The 22,455-nt window shown below is 51.5% G+C and overlaps 1 protein-coding gene across 2 annotated transcripts in view; it reads right to left on the bottom strand.

The window, feature by feature from the left end:
• The window catches only part of ITIH6 (inter-alpha-trypsin inhibitor heavy chain family member 6), a 29,038-nt gene that overhangs the window by 4,294 nt on the left and 2,289 nt on the right, over positions 1–22,455 (bottom strand). Inside the window, exons 3-10 of one of the 2 annotated variants that reach the window (XM_075578423.1) lie at positions 16,022–16,176; positions 9,720–9,830; positions 7,192–7,439; positions 6,880–7,049; positions 6,542–6,658; positions 5,855–6,026; positions 3,502–5,082; positions 3,282–3,308 (exon numbers count right to left, since the gene is read on the bottom strand). In XM_075578423.1, coding sequence (XP_075434538.1) covers positions 3,282–3,308; positions 3,502–5,082; positions 5,855–6,026; positions 6,542–6,658; positions 6,880–7,049; positions 7,192–7,439; positions 9,720–9,830; positions 16,022–16,176 — 2,581 coding nt within the window. The remainder of the gene's footprint in view (positions 1–3,281; positions 3,309–3,501; positions 5,083–5,854; positions 6,027–6,541; positions 6,659–6,879; positions 7,050–7,191; positions 7,440–9,719; positions 9,831–16,021; positions 16,177–22,455) is intronic. The other variant, XM_075578424.1, reaches the window with a different exon arrangement.

Raw genomic sequence — 22,455 nt, 5'->3', positions numbered from 1 at the left:
GGGAGAAGAGGGAGAGGGAGTGCAGGCTTCAGGCACAGGGAGAGGAGGGAGTGCAGGCTTCAGCCACAGGGAGAGGAGGGAGTGCAGGCTTCAGGCACAGGGAGAGGAGGGAGTGCAGGCTTCAGGCACAGGGAGAGGAGGGAGTGCCGGCTTCAGGCACAGGGAGAGGAGGGAGTGCAGGCTTCAGCCACAGGGAGAGGAGGGAGTGCAAGCTTCAGGCACAGGGAAAGGAGGAAGTGCAAGCTTCAGACACAGGGAGAGGAGGGAGTGCAGGCTTCAGGCACAGAGGAGAGGAGGGAGTGCAGGCTTCAGGCACAGGGAGAGGAGGGAGTGCAGGCTTCAGGCACAGGGAGAGGAGGGAGTGCAGGCTTCAGGGAGAGGAGGGAGTGCTGGCTTCAGGCACAGGGAGAGGAGGGAGTGCAGGCTTCAGGGAGAGGAGGGAGTGCAGGCTTCAGGCACAGGGAAAGGAGGGAGTGCAGGCTTCAGGCACAGGGAGAGGAGGGAGTGCAGGCTTCAGGCACAGGGAGAGGAAGGGAGTGCAGGCTTCAGGCACAGGGAGAGGAGGGAGTGCAGGCTTCAGCCACAAAGGTCCCTTCAGGAAGATTGTAACACGAGTCTAATATTAAAGGTGTCACACGTGTGCAAACCCCTTCTGTTCATTTTTCATGCTCCCCCCATCTTGAGTTTTGTATCCCCTCATTTCACCAAAGGATTGTTTACAATTCTAAACATTCCGTCCATGCAGCTGATACAGGACCCGCTTCTCTCCATGCAGCTGATACAGGACCCGCTTCTCTCCATGCAGCGATACAGGACCCGCTTCTCTCCATGCAGCGACACAGGACCCGCTTCTCTCCATGCAGCTGATACAGGACCCGCTTCTCTCCATGCAGCGATACAGGACCCGCTTCTCTCCATGCAGCGACACAGGACCCGCTTCTCTCCATGCAGCGACACAGGACCCGCTTCTCTCCATGCAGCGACACAGGACCTGCTTCTCTCCATGCAGCGACACAGGACCCGCTTCTCTCCATGCAGCTAATACAGGTCCCGCTTCTCTCCATGCAGCGACACAGGACCCGCTTCTCTCCATGCAGCGACACAGGACCCGCTTCTCTCCATGCAGTGACACAGGACCCGCTTCTCTCCATGCAGCTGATACAGGACCCGCTTCTCTCCATGCAGCGACACAGGACCCGCTTCTCTCCATGCAGCGACACAGGACCCGCTTCTCTCCATGCAGCGACACAGGACCCGCTTCTCCCCATGCAGCTGATACAGGACCCGCTTCTCTCCATGCAGCGACACAGGACCCGCTTCTCTATATGCAGCGACACAGGACCCGCTTCTCTCCATGCAGCGACACAGGACCCGCTTCTCTCCATGCAGCGACACAGGACCCGCTTCTCCCCATGCAGCTGATACAGGACCCGCTTCTCTCCATGCAGCGACACAGGACCCGCTTCTCTCCATGCAGCGACACAGGACCCGCTTCTCTCCATGCAGCGACACAGGACCCGCTTCTCCCCATGCAGCGACACAGGACCCGCTTCTCCCCATGCAGCGACACAGGACCCGCTTCTCCCCATGCAGCGACACAGGACCCGCTTCTCCCCATGCAGCGACACAGGACCCGCTTCTCCCCATGCAGCGACACAGGACCCGCTTCTCCCCATGCAGCGACACAGGACCCGCTTCTCCCCATGCAGCGACACAGGACCCGCTTCTCCCCATGCTGCTACAACCACTGAGCAGGGAAGCTAGGTCAAATGAAACTAGACCCCACACACGTGTATAAAGGGATTTCACTTGGCTTAAATCTTATATTCATCCACACCTTTGTCTGACTTACCTACAAGCTACGCAGGGTTCAGAGAATAGTTATTAAACATTTGTAAATATGAAGTTTAGAAGAAAATCATAAACTGCACGAGTTTGTACATTGTGCTCCCCCTGCTTGAAAATATTAGTCCCCTGAACCCCTAAGGCAGGGGGCGCAGGGAAAAAAGTTTGCGCCGGCTGTCCCCTCACTCCCACCCCCCCAACCCCAGCTTACCCGCGCACCGGCGTAATGACGGCACGTTGCCATAGCAACGTGACGTCACATGACCTCGCAGCGTCATTTTGACGCCGCGTTGCCATGGCGACGCAGGGAGGAAGACGCCGGAGCCATGGTAAGTTAGGTTTACAGAGGCCCTGCAGCTCCCCCGGCACTTAATTTAAGTGCCTTCAGGAAGCGCGCGGGGCCTCTATAAACCCCGCGCCCCCCCCCGTCGGCAGTCTCGCGCCCCCCAGTTTGCGCACCGCTGCCCTAATGAATAAATCTTATTACCGACTCAGAATATCACTAACAAAACTGCGTGACCGATCCCAGGCAGTGTAGTGTCCTGAGCTCGTGGGGGGAATGTAACAGGGAACAACCCTGTCTCAATGAGGCTGCAATACAAAGCCTCAATATTCTCAGAAACCACCAGGGAGCTGGTTAATTGCAGCTAGACAATTAACCTGTCTCCACCTGGTAATCAGACAGGTTTAAAACTCCTGCTGAAACTACACCAAGGGAGTCTTGGGCACCCAGGAGGGATGTGTGCTGGCAGCAAGACACGAGGGGACCAGACCTCTATGCCTGTACACAGAGGACACAGGACCCTGCCAGAGGCTGGACCCTCAGAGCAGACCTCTATCCAGACCCCAGAGACTTACATGAAAGGCCCCCTGCATTTAGGTACCTTTTGAGACTTTGGGGTGATAGACTGGTAAGGGGCTTTTCCTCCCAGTCTTGTAGAGAGGGACGGGGGGAGTGAGTTAGCCCTTACACGGGGATAGGTGTTTGTTTCTTTTATTTCGTTTGCTTGTTAAAGGGACAGGCTGAATAAAGCCATGTTTTACATTTCCCCAAATATGTCTCCTTGTGTGTACGTCAGCACCTCCCTCCTACAGGGGAACATGGGCTTAATAAGGCCCCAAACTGCCCCTCAGTGTGTGCAGGCAGCATGGGGGGTATAGCTGTCACTCACTGCCTGAGCTTCCAAAGTCAATGCCTTCCCACAATGCCTTGCTGCTGTGGTTGTGGGAAGCGACTTTTGAAGCTCAGGCAGTGAGTGACAGCGATACCGCCCACACTAGGGTGCAGTTTGGGGCCTACGTGCGTAGTCCCCACGCGGGCTCAGGAACCCCCCTGGGGGGAGGGGGAATCACTGATATACAGTGATAACGACTTAATAGTAAGTGCACTGCCTTGGATATAACACAGGGGAACGTTTTTAGACGGGAGAACGTACCTTCAGAAGGGTATTCCTCTAGCCTCCCTGTGAAGCAAAAAGGCCGGAGTTAACTTTCTGGATTAGCACTGAATTAGCACTGGCATGTGCAGAGCAGCTGTGTAATGTATTCCTTGTATGCAAGTACTTATTTCAGTCTAACTTTAACCCCTTCTCTGCCAGAGGGGTCAGAAGCAGAAGCTAAGCAACGGAGGCAAAGGAGTTCATATTCCTAACGTACCTGCAATTTCCATTATTCCGTCGCTGTCCAATTGGGAAGGGTTCATGGACTCCAAGTATGTGTGATATGTATCCGTGGCAGCCAGCAGTTCCGTGTCCTCGGGGAGAAGGAGCAGGAGAAGAGAGGTGGGGTTCACTGGGGTTGGGGTGGGCAATACTCGTCTTGGAGTCGCTTGTGTCCCATACCATCCTCTCTCTGTCACAGCCAGGCTGGGGACTTCAGAAGGCGTAGAACTGGTTGGTGGTAACAACTCTGTCCCAGCTTCTGCTACCGACACAGTGAGGGAGCTGGTTGGAACCCCTGAGGGCACGGGAGTGGGCGTCTGAGAAGCTTTTTCTGCCCTGGCTTTGGTCGGTCCCACTGGCACAGTGGTGCGTGGGTGCAGAGGGACAGTAGGGTGTAAGGGGGTGCTGTGCCGGGGATTTGAATGGGTGGTCAGAGTTGCAGTCTCAGCTGTTGCCACTGTTGTGAGAGTTTCAAAGGCAGGAGATGTGGTCAGTAACCCCGGAGTTACAGCAGCATGTCCAGTGGTTCCTGTAACCTGTGCAGTTGTCGTCCTGGGAGCAGTTGGTTTGGTTGAGGTGATGGTGGCAGTTGGCTTGGTTGAGGTGATGGTGGCAGTTGTAGTTATTGAGGCTTTGGAACTTTTAGTGGCTGGCTTAGTCACTCGGGGTCCAGGAGTGATCTTAGTTTTCAAAACAGGAGTGCTGGTCACAGCGGTGGTGCTGGTTGCAAAGGGCGCTGCCGTGCCGGATGTAGGAGCCACAGTGGTGGACATGGAAAGAGTAGTGGCGCTGGGCATCTTTGCATCTTCATCATCCTCTGGCTTCACTACAATCAGGGAGGTGACCGGCGTCACAAAGTTGTATTTGAGGGACAGGTTGGTGGCTTTCTCGGTCAGCAGCCGCCGGGCCGCAGTGTCGTTGGCTTTGACCCTGGCCTGTAGCAGGTCCTTGATGGTGAAATAGGCCCAGAGCCTCTGGACGAACCACTGGATCTCATTCACATCCCCCGAGCAGCCAAAGGTGGGTTCTGTGGAGTTGTCGTGCACGGAGATGTCATTCTCCAGGCTCAGCTGCTCGTTCTGGTCGTGAGCCGTCAATCGAACATGAAGGTCCCTGGTGCCCAGCTTCAGTTTCCCTGCCACCACCAGCTCAGAGCCCCCAAAATAGTTGGGGAATAGGGTCTGCGTCACATTGTGCGCAGTGTCTCCCGGGTAAACCAGTTCAATGTCAAACAGGAGCGGGCTGGCAATCTCATCGTAGAAGCCCTTTAGCTGCAGCGTGGCGTCGGCGTGCTCGTAGATTCGCCGTGCCACCCCACGGTTCTCCAGAGACAGTCGGCGCATGAGGTTGTAGTCGGCATCTTCACCGAAAGCCAGGCCAAAGAGGGAGATGGTGCCACCCATGGTCTTGTGGGCGTTGGAAAGGATACGGCTTGTGGAGGTGACACCTGAGGTGGCTTCTCCGTCCGTCAGGAAGATGATGAGGGGGATCTTATGTTTAGTGACCTTCTCTGGCTTAGGAGACGTCTGGTTGAAGATGGAGGCAGCAGCCAGGAGCGCAGCGTTAATATCGGTCCCTGGGGAGACACACACTATTAGTTCCACACTCCCTCTCTCTGTGGCACCTTTATATTCCCAAACCATTTTCCATTAGACTTCAGAAGCATTCATACAGCTATCGCTAGCAGCCTTCAAAGGGGAGAAAGGAACAACAGCAGCAAAGAGTAGTAAATGCAGGGCACAGTCTTTCAGCAGTGGCAGGGTCAAATACAGCCAAACACTTCAAGAATGAGTGGGATAGACACAAGGGAACTCTATGGGGGAAGAGAACACTGAGTATCTTGGCTCAACAGAGAGGGGTCTAAACCGCATTTAAATGAATATGAACCATTTACAGGGAGGTTTGGCATAGGGTTGCCAGGTGGCTTCTCCAAAAATACTGGACATAATGGGGAAAGGTGTGATGCCCTCGAGACAAACACACATACCTCTCACTTCTCTGGTCCATGCTGTTTCCTCCTCTCCTTGGCCCCACCTCCAGACTCCTGACACCTCCTCCAGATTGGCTGCATTACCCAGCAGCAGCAAATCAGGATGGAAGAAGCTGCCCAGCCCCCTAGAAACAGCCCTGCTCTCTCCCTGCTCTGGGAACTCTCGCAGCCCCCCAAGCCGGTCAGATCACTATGTCCAGAGAGGTAATACCGGACACATACATATCCAGTATTACCTCAATTTTTTTACTGGACAGAGTGTCCAAATACAGGACAGTCCGGTTCAATACTGGACACCTGGCAACCCTAGGTGGCACCCCATGCTCCTTCAGCAGGAGAACGGAGGAAGTTCACTCACATCCATCTGCTTCCATCTTGTTGACATATTCCTTAGCGCTCTTGATGTTCTGAGACGTCGCCTGGATGGAACGACCGGGTTTCCAGACGTGGACCGTGCCAGAGAAGGTAACGATATTAAAGAAGTCGTCTCGGTGGAGGTCGTTTAAGATAACGTACATGGCACTCTTGGTCTGTCAAGATGGAGTGAGTCACGTGACGGAGTTTTTGTAGCAGGCAATAGGCTTGTTTAATATCCTATTTTGATACAGTAAAAGCCCCAGCTTACGTGATGTAGCGTACACATCTTCTTAACCTCAACTGCTTGTTCTAATTAACGCTCTTATCATTCAGACTGTGCACATGTAAATAACAGCAATATTTAACGTCTCCTGTAGTCACAAAGTCTGTGTATGGAAGTACAAACTGGTGAAAGAACCATAAATAAGATGCTATGAAGATTATTCATTGTCATCCTTGAAGGATAAATCCTACACAAATGTATGAAGACTTGCTGTTTACAAACGAACGATCAGAACTTGCAATAAAATAATTGCTCCCTGGTCCCTTTTCCCCAGTCGCACCTCAACAACATGTCATTATGAGTGGCGTCTGCCATATCCCACTGTCACGCAGAATAGATTAGAACCGTATACATAAATGTTAATGACCGTAATAATAACACAGTGACAATGAGAATGTACAGTACCTGTTTCATTTTGGCGCCAAACATTGACCCACTGACGTCAATGACGAAGATCACATTCTTCTGGATGGTTGGGAGTCCTCGGGGAGCAAAGTAGTGCACAAAGTACCCGTTGTAGATCTGTGTGACAGAGTAAAGGATGAGTCAGAACATACGTATGTAACAGAACCCGTTTCCCACGAGTCTGTCTCCCCGATAACACACACAGCGGGGATAGTGTGACACGTACTAAAATGAAGCACACATACCACAATTGCTTGAAATGTTGCTGATACTTGCCGAGTTCTGCCTGCTTACCATTAGCTATAGCCCGGCATCGTACGCCAATTTCACTCTCTTACCTGCACATCCCCAGCAAGGTCATTCAAGGTCACATCGTACTGAATGACAAAGTCTGCGGCGATGCCGGAGTTGGAGTGGGCAGCCTGTTCCTTGGGAGACGGTGCAAAAGTGACCCGGGCGCAGTGCGTTCCTTTTTCTATCTTGGTGGATGAAGGTATCTCTGCCTCCCCTGCGGGTCAGACAGCGGTGTGAGGGCGGGCAAAGTGTGACCGTGAATGGGTCGCCACGCATTGCCAGTGACGGGATTTAACACGCTAAGCAGCTCTTCCCAGCCAAACACAGCACCGTTACCCTAGTCAGAACCCACGCACCTCGCACGGTGTTGGTCAGCAGGCGGCTGGTACGGAGGGGTAGCACGCGAACGTATTCTATCCCTGTGCGCTCAGAGACGGTCACCTCCACGCTGAGGTTCTGCACCACCTGCCCTGGCCGCACGCTCACAGCGTGCTCGTATTTCCCCAGCTGCCTACGCAGCAGTTCTTCGTAGGTCAGTGTGAAGGCGATCTCCCCGCCGGCCTCCACGCTCAGCGACACGCGGAACTTCTCTGTCTCTCGGTCCCTGTGGAGACGGAAAGAGACTGGCTTCTTTGAAGTCTAAATACACCCCTAAATGCTGAAGGCGGGGAGATCTCCAACACTCGCTCTCCTGCCCCACAGGTATCCGGTTCTATGCTCTCCCCAGAAGCTCCCAGTGGTGTTACTGGGTTTCATGGACCATTTGCACCTCCAACCCATTGTGAGAGATTACAATGTTCCTACATGGAGCTGGATGGATTTTGAGAGATCATGGAAATGTTTCCGTTCTACATCCTTACTCGCAACCTTCCAATCCCTCCTCCACCAATGCACCTCCATTCTCAAATCGCAAAAACAAATATACTATAACACCCTTATCACCTCACTATCACCTCGTCCATGCCAACTGTTCTCCACCCTAAACAATCTGCTACAACCCTTCCCATCTCTCCCGTCTAAGCGCTCCAACTCCCTCTCAGCCACGGACCTTGCCTCCTATTTCTCACCAAAAATTAACAACATCCATGCTTCTTTCCCCACTGTGGCCCCACCCTCCATCCAACACCCTTACCCACTCTTTCCCCTCCTTTTGCTCAACCTCTGACGATGATCTCTCAATCATCAAACGGTCCCATCCCACCACATCCCCTTCTGACCCTATTCGCACTCCCTCCTCTATCTCTCCTCCTTCAACGTCTCCCTATCCAGCGGACAATACCCAGACTCCTTCAAAACTGCTGTGGTCATGCCTCTCCTCAAAAAAACATCTCTCGACCATGCCCTCCCCTTCAACTTTCGTCCTATCTCACTCCTTCCATACTTCTCCAAACTCCTCAAACACATCGTTCACAACCAACTCTCCACCTTCATCCACACCCATTCCCTCCTTTCCATTCTCCAATCTGGCGTCCATCCTTCACACTCTACTGAAACTGCCCAATCACCACCCACAACTTTCTCTCCCAAGCTTGCCACTTCAAACTCTCCTCCATCCTCATCCTTCTCGACCTCTCTTCAGCCTTTGACACCGTCGATCACCTCCCTCTCATCTCCACCCTCACCAACCTTGACATCACTGACACCGCCCTCCCATGGCTCTCATTCTACCTCTCCCACGCCATTAACAATTTATCTTCTCTGCCCGCCAGCATCCAAGTGGGCATGCCACAAGGCTCTGTCCTTGGTCCTCTTCTTCTACCTCTACACTGAGCCCCTCTTTGACCTCATCTCCTCCCATGGATTCAATGTCCATCTTTTCGCAGACGATATCCAAATCTACTTCTTCCCACTATTCTCACCCGAACATTACACCCGTATCTCTGCCTGCCTTTCTACCATTTCTACGTGGATATCTTCCCACTTCCCCTAACCCAGCTAAAACTGAAGTCCACTACTTTCCTGCTTCCTCCTCCAACCCTCCCAACCATCTCCTTTCCCCCTCTCAGCATCTCCCTCTCCCTTTCTGCTGGCAACCTTGGAGTCACCTTTGACCCTTCTCTTCGCCCAACACATCACCTCCATCACTACCACCTGCTGCAACCACCTACACAACATAAGACACATTTGTCCACTCATTTCCCTCTCCTCAGCCAAACTTCTTCTCCACTCCCTCATCTTCACCCATCTTCATTACCCACCCAACAACGTTCCCTCTTCAAATTCTTCACCCTAGTCTAGAAATCTCTCCATGGTCTTGCACCCCCTTACCTTGTAGCACTCATCTCTCGCTACACCTCTTCCCACCCTCTTCGCTCCCTGACTGCCACAACCCTCACTTCCCCACCCACAGCATCCCCTTGATTCTGATCATTTGTCTTACTTGCCCGACTGGAACAAATTCCCCCACCACATCCAATCTGCCCCCTCACTAACTATCTTCAGAAGCCAACTCAGAACTCATCTCTTCTCCATCACATTCCATGATCCCCCGGTTAACCTCCTTCTATGCCATCCCCTCCCTCCCCAACACCCATGACCTCCCCTCCCCAACACCCATGACCTCCCCCACCCCTTACCCTTCTACACATGTACAAAAATAAACAAAGGGGGGGAGGGGGAACAGAGCAGACAGAACTGCTTCTTTAAACAATCACTGCCAAGTGAAGAATCCCTGGCTGCCAAGTGCTTCCACTGCAGACAGGGATTCTGGGTAATGACATGCAAATGAGCACAGTGTCACTCATTTGCATGCCGTTACCCAGAATCCCTGGCTGCAGTGGAATCACTGTTTGCTAAGTGATTCGGGGTAATGACATAGGAATGAGCGCCGTGTGCTGTCGCCTCTCCAGCAGTATCCTTGCTGATGCCCCCCGTGTGTCCTTACCTGGTGCTGACATGGGCCGTGGTCTTCCCCTGCCTTCTCGCTTCGTCGTACATCTTTTTTGCCTGATGTTTCTCCTTCACCTCGGCTACGTACGTCTTACCCTTAACGGTGCTGCAAACAGGGAGGAAACAGCGTCAGCGCAGAGCACTGCTAACCACTACATTACCCCGTAATAATCTGAGCACTGTGCGCGTATCGGTCTCTATGTACCAGGCGCAGTCATTATTGTATCGTATGCTGAAATATACCTGCGCCAGGCATCGTCTACAGCAGGGGCAGCTAACCCCAGTCCTCAAAGGCCACCAACAGGTCAGGTTTTCAGGATATCCGGGGTTCAGCACAGGTGGTGCAGTTGAAGACTGAGCCACTGATTGAGCCCCCTGTGCTGAAGCAGGGATATCTTGAAAACCTGACCTGTTGGTGGCCCTTGAGGAGTTGACCACCCCTGGTCTACAGTATGTAGTAATCTTAGTTGTGCCAATTTCAGGTTTGCCGGCGACGCACTGAGGGCGTTGGGGCACGCTTCCATTGCATATTGGCGCAGGTCTCTGTATTAAGAAATGTACGGCTTGTGTTTCTTTTCTGATGGTTTTCTGCGTCGTTTTTTTCCCGTCACCTTAAAGGCAGTGTGTCATGTATTGTAACACAGAATGCCAGCGACCATTGCTACAAGAATAGAATAATAAATAAGTTGCGTTTTCAGACAAAAAAAAATGCTAAAAAAAAAATGTACACAAATGCATCGTCATTGATGATCAATTTGTTTTTTTTTTTATACTTATGATTTTTATTAAGGTTAATGGGAAGGGGTACAGAGAAAAAAAGGGGAAACAACCATTTTGTAACAGAATTCTTACAATCAACAACAATCGCATTACATATCATAGAAAATGTTGAGTTTTGTAACATTTTATCAGCGACACATCCTACACTAATCACTCCCATATCCCCCAGTCTATTGGGGCCTCACCCCTACCCAACATCCCAGGGGCCCCAGACTGTATCAGACTTCCGTGAGGTGTCATTCAAAAATGTCTTGCCATTAATTGTACATCGTTAACCCTTCTAATGACCGCTCTTCTGGAGGGCGGCAGTGGTTTTTTTTCACGCTGCTGCTGCTGCCGCCACTGCGCACCTAGCCACCGTTAATATATGTGTAATTAATTTAGCTGTATAATGGTTTTCAGCTTCCATAGGTTTAGCCAAAATGATGACCATTGGGTCTGGCGGAACCTGGATTCCCGTCACATCTTCTATTAATTTCAAATCTGACCTCCAGTATGTCTGCGTGACTGGGCCGAACCGCCCTGTGTGCGCTAAGTCCCCTATCTGCAGCATCTATCGGTCTGTACAGGAGTCCCTGTACTGAAGCTGGGACTGGTTGAGCCATCTGTGCTGAAGCTGGGATATCTTAAAACCTGACCTGTTTGGGGGGGCTTGAGGACTGGGGCTGGGCACCCCTGCTTTAGCCCTTTCGCTGTTACAAGGATCAAGCAATGCCCGGGCTGCAGGACCTCTCTGGCAACCAAGAGGTTAATCCCTATTCCTTATCACCTAATCAGAATCCAGTCCACACTGGCCCCTATGCATAGATCCCTTCCTGGGATAACCCCTATGCATAGATCCCTTCCTGGGATAACCCCTATGCATAGATCCCTTCCTGGGATAACCCGGCTATGCATAGATCCCTTCCTGGGATAACCCCTATGCATAGATCCCTTCCTGGGATAACCCCTATGCATAGATCCCTTCCTGGGATAACCCCTATGCATAGATCCCTTCCTGGGATAACCCCTATGCATAGATCCCTTCCTGGGATAACCCGGCTATGCATAGATCCCTTCCTGGGATAACCCCTATGCATAGATCCCTTCCTGGGATAACCTGGCTATGCATAGATCCCTTCCTGGGATAACCCCTATGCATAGATCCCTTCCTGGGATAACCCCTATGCATAGATCCCTTCCTGGGATAACCCCTATGCATAGATCCCTTCCTGGGATAACCCCTATGCATAGATCCCTTCCTGGGATAACCCCTATGCATGGATCCCTTCCTGGGATAACCCCTATGCATAGATCCCTTCCTGGGATAACCCGGCTATGCATAGATCCCTTCCTGGGATAACCCCTATGCATAGATCCCTTCCTGGGATAACCCCTATGCATAGATCCCTTCCAGGGATAACCCAGCTATGCATAGATCCCTTCCTGGGATAACCCGGCTATGCATAGATCCCTTCCTGGGATAACCCCTATGCATAGATCCCTTCCTGGGATAACCTGGCTATGCATAGATCCCTTCCTGGGATAACCCCTATGCATAGATCCCTTCCTGGGATAACCCAGCTATGCATAGATCCCTTCCTGGGATAACCCGGCTATGCATAGATCCCTTCCTGGGATAACCCCTATGCATAGATCCCTTCCTGGGATAACCCCTATGCATAGATCCCTTCCTGGGATAACCCCTATGCATAGATCCCGTCCTGGGATAACCCGGCTATGCATAGATCCCTTCCTGGGATAACCCCTATGCATAGATCTCTTCCTGGGATAACCCCTATGCATAGATCCCTTCCTGGGATAACCTGGCTATGCATAGATCCCTTCCTGGGATAACCCCTATGCATAGATCCCTTCCTGGGATAACCCGGCTATGCATAGATCCCTTCCTGGGATAACCCGGCTATGCATAGATCCCGTCCTGGGATAACCCCTATGCATAGATCCCTTCCTGGGATAACTCCTATGCATGGATCCCTTCCTGGGATAACTCGGCTATGCATAGATCCCTTCCTGGGATAACCCGGCTATGCATAGATCCCTTCCTGGGATAACCCCTATGCATAGATCCCTTCCTCAGATAACCCCTATGCATAGATCCCTTCCTGGGATAACCCCTATGCATGGATCCCTTCCTGGGATAACTCGGCTATGCATAGATCCCTTCCTGGGATAACCCCTATGCATAGATCCCATCCTGGGATAACCCCTATGCATAGATCCCTTCCTGGGATAACCCCTATGCATAAATCCCTTCCTGGGATAACCCCTATGCATGGATCCCTTCCTGGGATAACCCCTATGCATGGATCCCTTCCTGGGATAACTCGGCTATGCATAGATCCCTTCCTGGGATAACCCGGCTATGCATAGATCCCTTCCTGGGATAACCCGGCTATGCATAGATCCCTTCCTGGGATAACCCCTATGCATAGATCCCTTCCTGGGATAACCCGGCTATGCATAGATCCCTTCCTGGGATAACCCCTATGCATAGATCCCTTCCTGGGATAACCCGGCTATGCATAGATCCCTTCCTGGGATAACCCGGCTATGCATAGATCCCGTCCTGGGATAACTCCTATGCATAGATCCCTTCCTGGGATAACCCCTATGCATGGATCCCTTCCTGGGATAACCCCTATGCATGGATCCCTTCCTGGGATAACCCCTATGCATAGATCCCTTATAGTGAGGCTCTGTGCCACCTTGCTGTTCTATGCATAGTAAAAGGTAAACACCTCTCTTCACCCCTCGCTCTCTCCCTGACTTTAAAGCGAACTCGCGTTCCTTTGATGAACAAATGATGTTGTTTCTCTTTTTTTTATTATTTCTTTTAAAAATAAATAAATACCCCCCCTCCTCCCCGTCCCCCCCGAGCGGCTGGAACAGTCAGCCCTCTGTTTCCAGGTCCCTGCGACGTGGGCAGACTGCTGGCCAGCATAAACTTTGAAAGGACGCACATTTGGCCAAGATTAACTTGGCCAGGGGGACAGAACCGGTCCTTGTGACACGGGGCGCGGTGTTCTCTGTGCCGCGCACAGCTTATTTCTCCTTTCTGCTTCTCCTTGGTCGCCTGCCAAGCGTCACTTCAAAGAAGGGAGGTTATTTCTGCATTGCGTTTCTGCGGCCAACATCAGCAGAGTTGTATGGAAAGAGCAGCAGCTTCTCTGCGAACGCCTCCATCTTATAATTACCCGGAGACGAGCCTACTCCCACTCTGACCCTGAAAGATTCGCGAGCTTGCCTTCGCTGAATGCATCTCGCGGGGGATAAAAAATATTATATGGCGCCGGCATTCCAGTGTTACACCGCGGCAGGGTGACGGACGCATTTATTAATGAAAATATGTGTCACATAATAATATTAATAATAATAATATAATTACATGTGAAATACATAGCACTCATTTTGTGAGACGTCTCCAACGCCTGCTCTAAAGTCTGCGTTGGGCGTGTGGCAATACACGAAAACTGATGGGTTTTAACCGCTTCTTTACTATTGTGGTGCCAGAAGTAAAGAGTGACACACTGAGTGCTCATTTGCATGTCATTACCCAGAATCCCCAGCTGCAGTGGAAGCATTGCATGCTAAGGGCTCCATTTATACCAGATGCCACGGAGCGGCAGCGCGATCCGGTGACGTCACCCTCACGCCACCGCCGAGCGGCATCTTGATTGTACCAGGGAACCTGCAAAGCAGAGACATGAAGGCGTGGCCGTGAGCGGTTCGCCCTCATTGGCTGGAACCGCTCAAGTGAGGCGGCGGCGCCAGGCAAGAACAAATTTGAGAATCGCGCCAGTAGACATCCGCCCTGCAGTTCCACGCGGAACCCGCACGCCGCAACAGGTATAAGCCCTGTATTGGGGTTTTTTTTATGTTGTTTTTCAGGCGCGCGGCGCTGCTACACACAGCGCCCCGCGCGATTTTCTGTATAATAGCGGCCTAAGCCTGGGCTGCTCAACTCCAGTCCTAAAGCCCCCCTCCCCCCCCCCCCGCCACAACAGGTCAGGTTTTCAAAATATCCCAGGTGTCGCAATCAGAGGTTCAGTCAGCCCATGTGCTGAAGCAGGGATATCCCGAAAACCTGACCTGTTTGTAGGGTTGAGCACCCCTGTGCCAAGCGATGATGGGGAGAGACAGGGTCGCTGACCTGCCTGAGACATACAAATGCGCCACCCGGGGGTATTTTGATTTGCTGTACGGAGGAGGGTTTCTGTCACTTTAATTTTTTAACCTCCCCATAACTTTTTGAATCATTAGTTTCCGGTAATCCAAGTTGTAAAACATCTAACTCCAGCGTCGCAGTGTAACGATGATCCGGACCGGTCCTCCAACTGCACTCTATTACAGTAAAACCACGCGCAGACCGGCAAACAGCGACATCCAAGAAGGACTAGGGGTCACGTGGCGCCGGCCCTGCGGAAAGTTGGCAGGTACTGTATGTCTTAAACCGAGCTGAATTTGGGTCATGGGAAAGGAGCTGCAGGTCAGCCCGACGTTCTGAACACTTGGGGCCTTATGCAGAGAGCATAGAATTTTAAAATTGGCGAATTTCATAAAAAGTAGCTTTTTTGGAGAGTTTTATTCTCCATATGCAGAAAAGTGCGAATTCTGCTATGTTTAACATGGATGCGTGTGGCGAGTTTAAATTGGCGAGATGCGCGCTTCAGAAACGTGTAAAAACAAATTCGCGCCTTTTTTTCCCCTTTACTATAGGCGGCGAGCGCCATCTTGCCATCTTTTCCTGGCGCGGCAAAAATGCGAGAATCGCGCCATTTTCTTGGCGCGAACAGCCGCCTTATGCCGTTCGCACCTCTCTGCATTCGGAGAGTTTTAAAAATGGCGAGATGGAGGTTCTCGCCAGCCGCGAGGCGAGTTTTAGCAATTGAAAAAACAAAATGGCGCGTTTTTCGGAACTCGCCATTTTCTGCCGGTTTCTGCGCGAAATTGTACAAAAAATGGCGAATTTCGAAATAACGATGCTCTCTGCATAAGGCCCTTGGACTGAGATTGGCCGTTCCTGCGGCCCAGATTGTCCTGCGTGTTACAAGCTAACAATTAGCGGTGAATGTATCCGTGTTTCTCTCTCCGCGGTAACATCCTCCCTGTGCAAGTTAATGGGAAAATGTGTCAACCTCATTAAAAAAAAAAATCTCTGGAAGCAAAGGGTTCCCGGAGCTGCAATTAACGAGGTTGAGCTACGGGGGACCCCGGCTTCCACCCTATATATACACAAATTATTTATTGGGATGGCCTGCGAGGTGCCTTATAACGGGGGTACTCCCCCCCCAGACTCCCCCAACAGGTCAGGTTTTCAGGATATCCTTGCTTCAGCACATGTAGCTCAATCAGTCTCTGCTTCAGCACAGGTGGCTCAATCAGAGGCTCAGCGCTGAAGCTGGGATATCCTGAAAACCTGAGCTGGGATTGGAGATGAGCCTACCCCCCTCCCCCCCTCCCCCCCCTGCTTTATAACATAGCACTGTTTAGTAAACGTGGCCCGGAGAGACTTACAGGGAGAAGTTGGATATGAACGCGGAGCTGGGCAGCTCCAGGTCGATGACGGCTTCCTTGGCTGCAGGGTGAGGGTTGAGAATGACGCTTTGCACCTTGGTCAGGGAATATCGGGAGACGATGGTGGACTGGATGTAGAGGCTGCTGATCGTCAGCTGGGGGAGAGGAAACAAACAGTTCTGATTAAGGGCCTCATGCAGAGAGCAGCGCTATTTGCAATCTCGCCATTTTCCGGAGAAAATCGCGCTAAAAACAGCTGAAAATGGCGAGTTAGGAAAAAAGCGCCATTTTTTTTTTCTATTTGAAAATCTCGCCGCGCGAACTACATCTGGCCAGTCTGAAAAATATCCGAATTCAGAAAGGCGCGCTCGCCATCTAGCGGCTGTTTTTGGCGCGATTTTCTCCAATTTTCTCCGCCAACTAAAGTTGGCAAGAAGCAGGAGCTCGCCGGCTACAGGGAAACAAAAAAAAATGCGCAATTTTTTTTTTCCCTTTCAGCTGCGCGCATCTCGTCATTTACAATTCTCCACATGCAGTAATGCTAAAAATAGCGGATTTTGCCCATTTCTGCATATGGAGAATAAAACTCTCCATTAAAGCTACTTTTTCTTAAACTCTCCAATTTATTCTAGCGCTGCTCTCTGCATAGGCCCCTAAATCTTCTATTTGATGCAATAAAATGCATTTTTTTTAATGTAATCTAAGAAGCCATTTTACGTTTTATCTGGAGATATGTAATTCTGTGTCATGTGAGGGTTATAAATGCTGGTGAAAGGCAGTAGTGCAAAGTGAGACGCTCAGTGCGAGGCTTTACACACCCACCACCAGAACTGAAATATACGCTGCATGTGTGTATATCTTTATACTGCGCCTCACAGCAGTGATACATGGGACATAGTAATATAACACATAATGGGAATAAGCGCGTCAGACATAACAGTAACAATAGGAAAAGGAGTCCCTGCCCCGAAGAGCTTACACTCTAAGTGGTGATTAGGGAGAATGTGCAGAGACAGTAGGAGGGAGTTCTGGTAAGGGGCTGGTAAGGGTCTGCAGGGGCCACGGTCAGTGCATGAGATGTATAGCATCAGCCACGAGCTACTCATATGCTGTGTTACAGAGGTGTGTTATAAGATGGGTCTTAAAGGTGGAGGGCAGTGCCGCAGACAGCTTTCCTGGGGCCCAGGACTACAGTTTCCACTGAACACCCCCCCCCCCACCCCAGTTTCAACGGCCTTGCGAGACCCCCCTCTATCTCTCCGACCCACCTCTTTCTCTCTTACACCACTCTGCCACACACCCCACCCCTCCCCCCCCCATACTCCATACACATAATACTCACCCTGCACATCACACACATCTCCCCCCCTGCACATCACACACATCCCACCCTGCACATCACACACATCCCCCCCTCTCCTGCACATCACACACATCTCTCCCCCTGCACATAACACACATCTCCCCCCCTGCACAACACACACCCCCTTGCACATCACACACATCTCCCCCCTGCACATCACACACATCCCCCTGCACATCACACACATCCCCCCCCTGCACATCACACACATCCCCCCCTGCACATCACACACATCCCCCCCTCTCCCGCACATCACACACATCTCTCCCACTGCACATCACACACATCTCCCCCCTGCACATCACACACATCCCCCCTGCACATCACACACATCTCCCCCCTGCACATCACACACATCCCCCCCTGCACATCACACACATCCCCCCCTCTCCTGCACATCACACACATCTCTCCCACTGCACATCACACACATCTCCCCCTGCACATCACACACATCCCCCCTGCACATCACACACATCTCCCCCCCTGCACATCACACACATCCTCCCCTGCACATCACACACATCTCCCCCCCTGCACATCACACACATCTCCCCCCCTGCACATCACACACATCCCCCCCTGCACATCACACAAACACACACCCCTCTCTTGCACATCACACACATCCCCCCCCTCTCCTGCACATCACACACATCCCCCCCTGCACATCACACACATCCCCCCCTGCACATCACACACATCCCCCCTGCACATCACACACATCCCCCCTGCCCTGCACATCACACACATCCCCCCTCTCCTGCACATCACACACATCTCTCCCCCTGCACATCACACACATCTCCCCCCCTGCACATCACACACATCCCCCCTGCACATCACACACATCTCCCCCCCTGCACATCACACACATCCCCCCTGCACATCACACACATCCCCCCCTCTCCTGCACATCACACACATCTCCCCCCCTGCACATCACACACATCCCCCCTCTCCTGCACATCACACACATCTCCCCCCCCTGCACATCACACACATCCCCCCTCTCCTGCACATCACACACATCCCCCCCTGCACATCACACACATCCCCCCTGCACATCACACACATCTCCCCCCCTGCACATCACACACATCCCCCCCTGCACATCACACACATCCCCCCCTCTCCTGCACATCGCACACATCTCCCCCCCTGCACATCACACACATCTCCCCCCCTGCACATCACACACATCCCCCCCTGCACATCACACACATCTCCCCCCCCTGCACATCACACACATCCCCCCCCCTGCACATCACACACATCCCCCCCCTGCACATCACACACATCCCCCCCTCTCCTGCACATCACACACATCTCCCCCCCTGCACATCACACACATCCCCCCCTGCACATCACACACATCTCCCCCCCTGCACATCACACACATCCCCCCTCTCCTGCACATCACACACAACACCCCCCAGCACATCACATCCCCTCCTCCCAGTGGCATAGCTGTAGCCCAGGGGCCTGTGCTCTCGGGGGCCCCACTCTCTCACATTGTTGTCCCTGAGTGCATGTGCAAATCTGGCGATTTGCGCATGCGCATTCGGCCTTTGCCAGTAACTCATGCGCATGCGCGACCGGCAAGCTCCAACAGTGCATGCGCAGCTGGCAAATGCCAATCACGCATGCGCAGTCGGCACTTGCCAATCGCATATGAACAGTCGGCACTTGCCGATTGCGCATGCTGCATTTTGTCGATCACGCACGCGCAGTTGGCAAGTGCCGACCGCGCAAGAATGATCGGCATTTGCTGGCAAACTTTTGCCCGGGACTCACGCATATCCCGCTACGCCACAGCCTCCCCCTCCCCCCACATCCCCTCCATACGCGTGCGTGCACCTTCGGAGCCGCGCAGTCTAGCTGTCACACTTCTGGCGGAGGTGCAGAGGAGGGTATAGTGAGATATTAGGGTGAGATATAAGGAGGGTCAGAGGAGGGTATAGTGAGATATTAAGGTGAGATGTAAGGAGGGGCAGAGGAGGGTATAGTGAGATATTAGGGTGAGATGTAAGGAGGGGCAGAGGATGGTATAGTGAGATATTAGGGTGAGATGTAAGGAGGGGCAGAGGACGGTATAGTGAGATATTAGGGTGAGATATAAGGAGGGTCAGAGGAGGGTATAGTGAGATATTAAGGTGAGATGTAAGGAGGGGCAGAGGAGGGTATAGTGAGATATTAGGGTGAGATGTAAGGAGGGGCAGAGGATGGTATAGTGAGATATTAGGGTGAGATGTAAGGAGGGGCAGAGGACGGTATAGTGAGATATTAGGGTGAGATGTAAGGAGGGGCAGAGGGGGGTATAGTGAGATATTAGGGTGAGATGTAAGGTGGGGCAGAGGATGGTATAGTGAGATATTAGGGTGAGATGTAAGGAGGGGCAGAGGACGGTATAGTGAGATATTAGGGTGAGATGTAAGGAGGGGCAGAGGGGGGTATAGTGAGATATTAGGGTGAGATGTAAGGAGGAGCAGAGGAGGGTATAGTGAGATATTAGGGTGAGATGTAAGGTGGCACAGAGGAGGGTATAGTGAGATATTAGGGTGAGATGTAAGGAGGGGCAGAGGAGTGTATAGTGAGATATTAGGGGGAGATGTAAGGAGTGGCAGAGGACGGTATAGTGAGAGATTAGGGGTGAGATATTAGGGTGAGATGTAAGGAGTGGCAGAGGACGGTATAGTGAGATATTAGGGTGAGATGTAAGGAAGCAGTGAGATATTAGGGTGAGATGTAAGGAGGCAGTGAGATATTAGGGTGAGATGTAAGAAGGCAGTGAGATATTAGGGTGAGATGTAAGGAGGCAGTGAGATATTAGGGTGAGATGTAAGGAGTGGCAGAGGACGGTATAGTGAGAGATTAGGGGTGAGATATTAGGGTGAGATGTAAGGAGTGGCAGAGGACGGTATAGTGAGATATTAGGGTGAGATGTAAGGAGGGGCAGAGGACGGTATAGTGAGATATTAGGGTGAGATGTAAGGAGGCAGTGAGATATTAGGGTGAGATGTAAGGAGGCAGTGAGATATTAGGGTGAGATGTAAGGAGGCAGTGAGATATTAGGGTGAGATGTAAGAAGGCAGTGAGATATTAGGGTGAGATATAACGAGGAAGTGAGATATTAGGGTGAGATGTAAGGAGGAAGTGAGATATTAGGGTGAGATGTAAGGAGGAAGTGAGATATTAGGGTGAGATGTAAGGAGGAGCAGAGGAGGGTGCAGCCTGAAGTGAGGAGGAGAATTTTGTAAGTAATACAGGACTTGATAGGAAGCCGGGAGAGGGATTTCCGCACGAGAGACGCAGAGACAGAATTAGGAGAGTAAAGTGGTCTTGTATAACAGGCAGGGGGTCCGTAGATACACTTTTAAGCGTTTTCTTAAATAAATACTATGTAGAACTGTGACACTCTCTCTGACGGTACCACTGGACTCAGACCCTGGATCTCACAGCCCCACCGACCACAGGACGGGTCCAAGAAACTGATAACCAGGATAAGAATAGGTTGGGCACCGAGGTACAGATTCACCATGCTCCGTAACCGATGAACGCACCAGATCCGGCTCTAACTCCCTTTAATCTCAGCGGGAGTTAACGCTGGATCGAGTGCAATAACTCATAACTGAGTTTGATTGATCTGGGGGGGGGGGGGGGGGCTAGAATTCTCCTTACTTTACCCGGCCATGTATAATCTTACCATGAAGGTTACTTATCCAAAGCCGAGCAGCACAAGCACTGCCAAAGGGGCCCTGCATGAAGGGTATCCCCGGTGGAAACCTCAGGCTGTCTCCAGCACGGGTGTCCACATGCCATGAAAAAGGCGTTGCTTTCGGGGTGTCACTTCCACCTGACAAATTATCATATATGCCCTGCAAACAAATCTTCTTTTCACCGCTGTGAGCGTGCGCATTGCAGTGTGTATATATAAGGAAACTCCTCTACTCCACAGTAATAAGATAATATTTGAATTTTTGAATCCGTGCACCAAAAACTGTTTCCACTTCCGTGTTTTTTTGGGACAGTGCTGAGGCGGAGGTATAAGTAGCCTTTTCTTTCATGGCCCATGTGTTTTAGCTCTCAGACAGTTTCCCCTGAAAGCAGGATACGGGAGCCCCATGCTGCTCCACACGTCAGCGGCACAGGAAGTATTAAAACACCTGCTCCCTTTAATTCTGACTCACACTTGCCTCTGCGCCATTACCCATTACTTTAAATGGTTGAAGGCTCGGTGTTATGACTTGAACTCACAAGAGACACACACTACGGCAGAGGGGTGAAGTAGTTTGACAGCATTAATGCCGCTTGCTTGATACATACTCATAGCGCAGGGGTGGGCAGTGCCAGTCCACAAGGGCCACCAACAGGTCAGGTTTAAAGGATATCCCTGCTTCAGCACAGGTGGCTCAATCAGTGGCTCCGTCAAAGACCTGTGCTGAAGCAGAGAGTGATTGAGCCACCTTTGCTAAAGCAGCGATTTCATTAAAACCTGACCTGTTGGTGGCCCTTGAGGACTGGCATTGCCCACCCCTGTATTATGGGTATGTATCAAGCAAGCGGCATCAATGCTGTCAGCCCACTTTATCCTGCAGGCTCTCTGTTGGATATAATCAATATGTTTTCAGTTGTTCCACATTTTGCTAAAACAGATGGACGAAAAACATGAGACAAGTGATTGAGAAAAGTTGATCCGTTAATTGTAGGGTTACATATGTATTAAGGAATTGCTCTTCTAACAGCGCACATGGGAGGTTACTTAGCAAGTACTCCCCCGCAGGAGAAAATGTCATGCTTATGGTATATGAATATGCAGAAATCATACACACATACACACACAGGAGATTTTGCCTTGTTTTCTCAGCCAACTCGCTGCAAAATCTGCTGGAAAATATTTCGGCCCACCCGAATATATCAGATTGTGCCCAGCAGTGATACCGATTCCAAACAGGTAGGTTTTCGGGATATCTCTGCTTCAGCACAGGTGGCTCAATCAGTGGCTGACTGATTGAGCCACCTGTGCTGAAGCAGGGATATCCTGAAAACCTGGAGAACTCCTGAGTTAAGT

The sequence above is a fragment of the Ascaphus truei genome, chromosome 21 (genome assembly GCF_040206685.1).
Source record: "Ascaphus truei isolate aAscTru1 chromosome 21, aAscTru1.hap1, whole genome shotgun sequence".
NCBI lineage: Eukaryota > Metazoa > Chordata > Amphibia > Anura > Ascaphidae > Ascaphus > Ascaphus truei.
The sequence above is the reverse complement of the archived record's forward strand: the minus strand, read 5'-3'. Positions and strand labels throughout refer to the sequence as shown.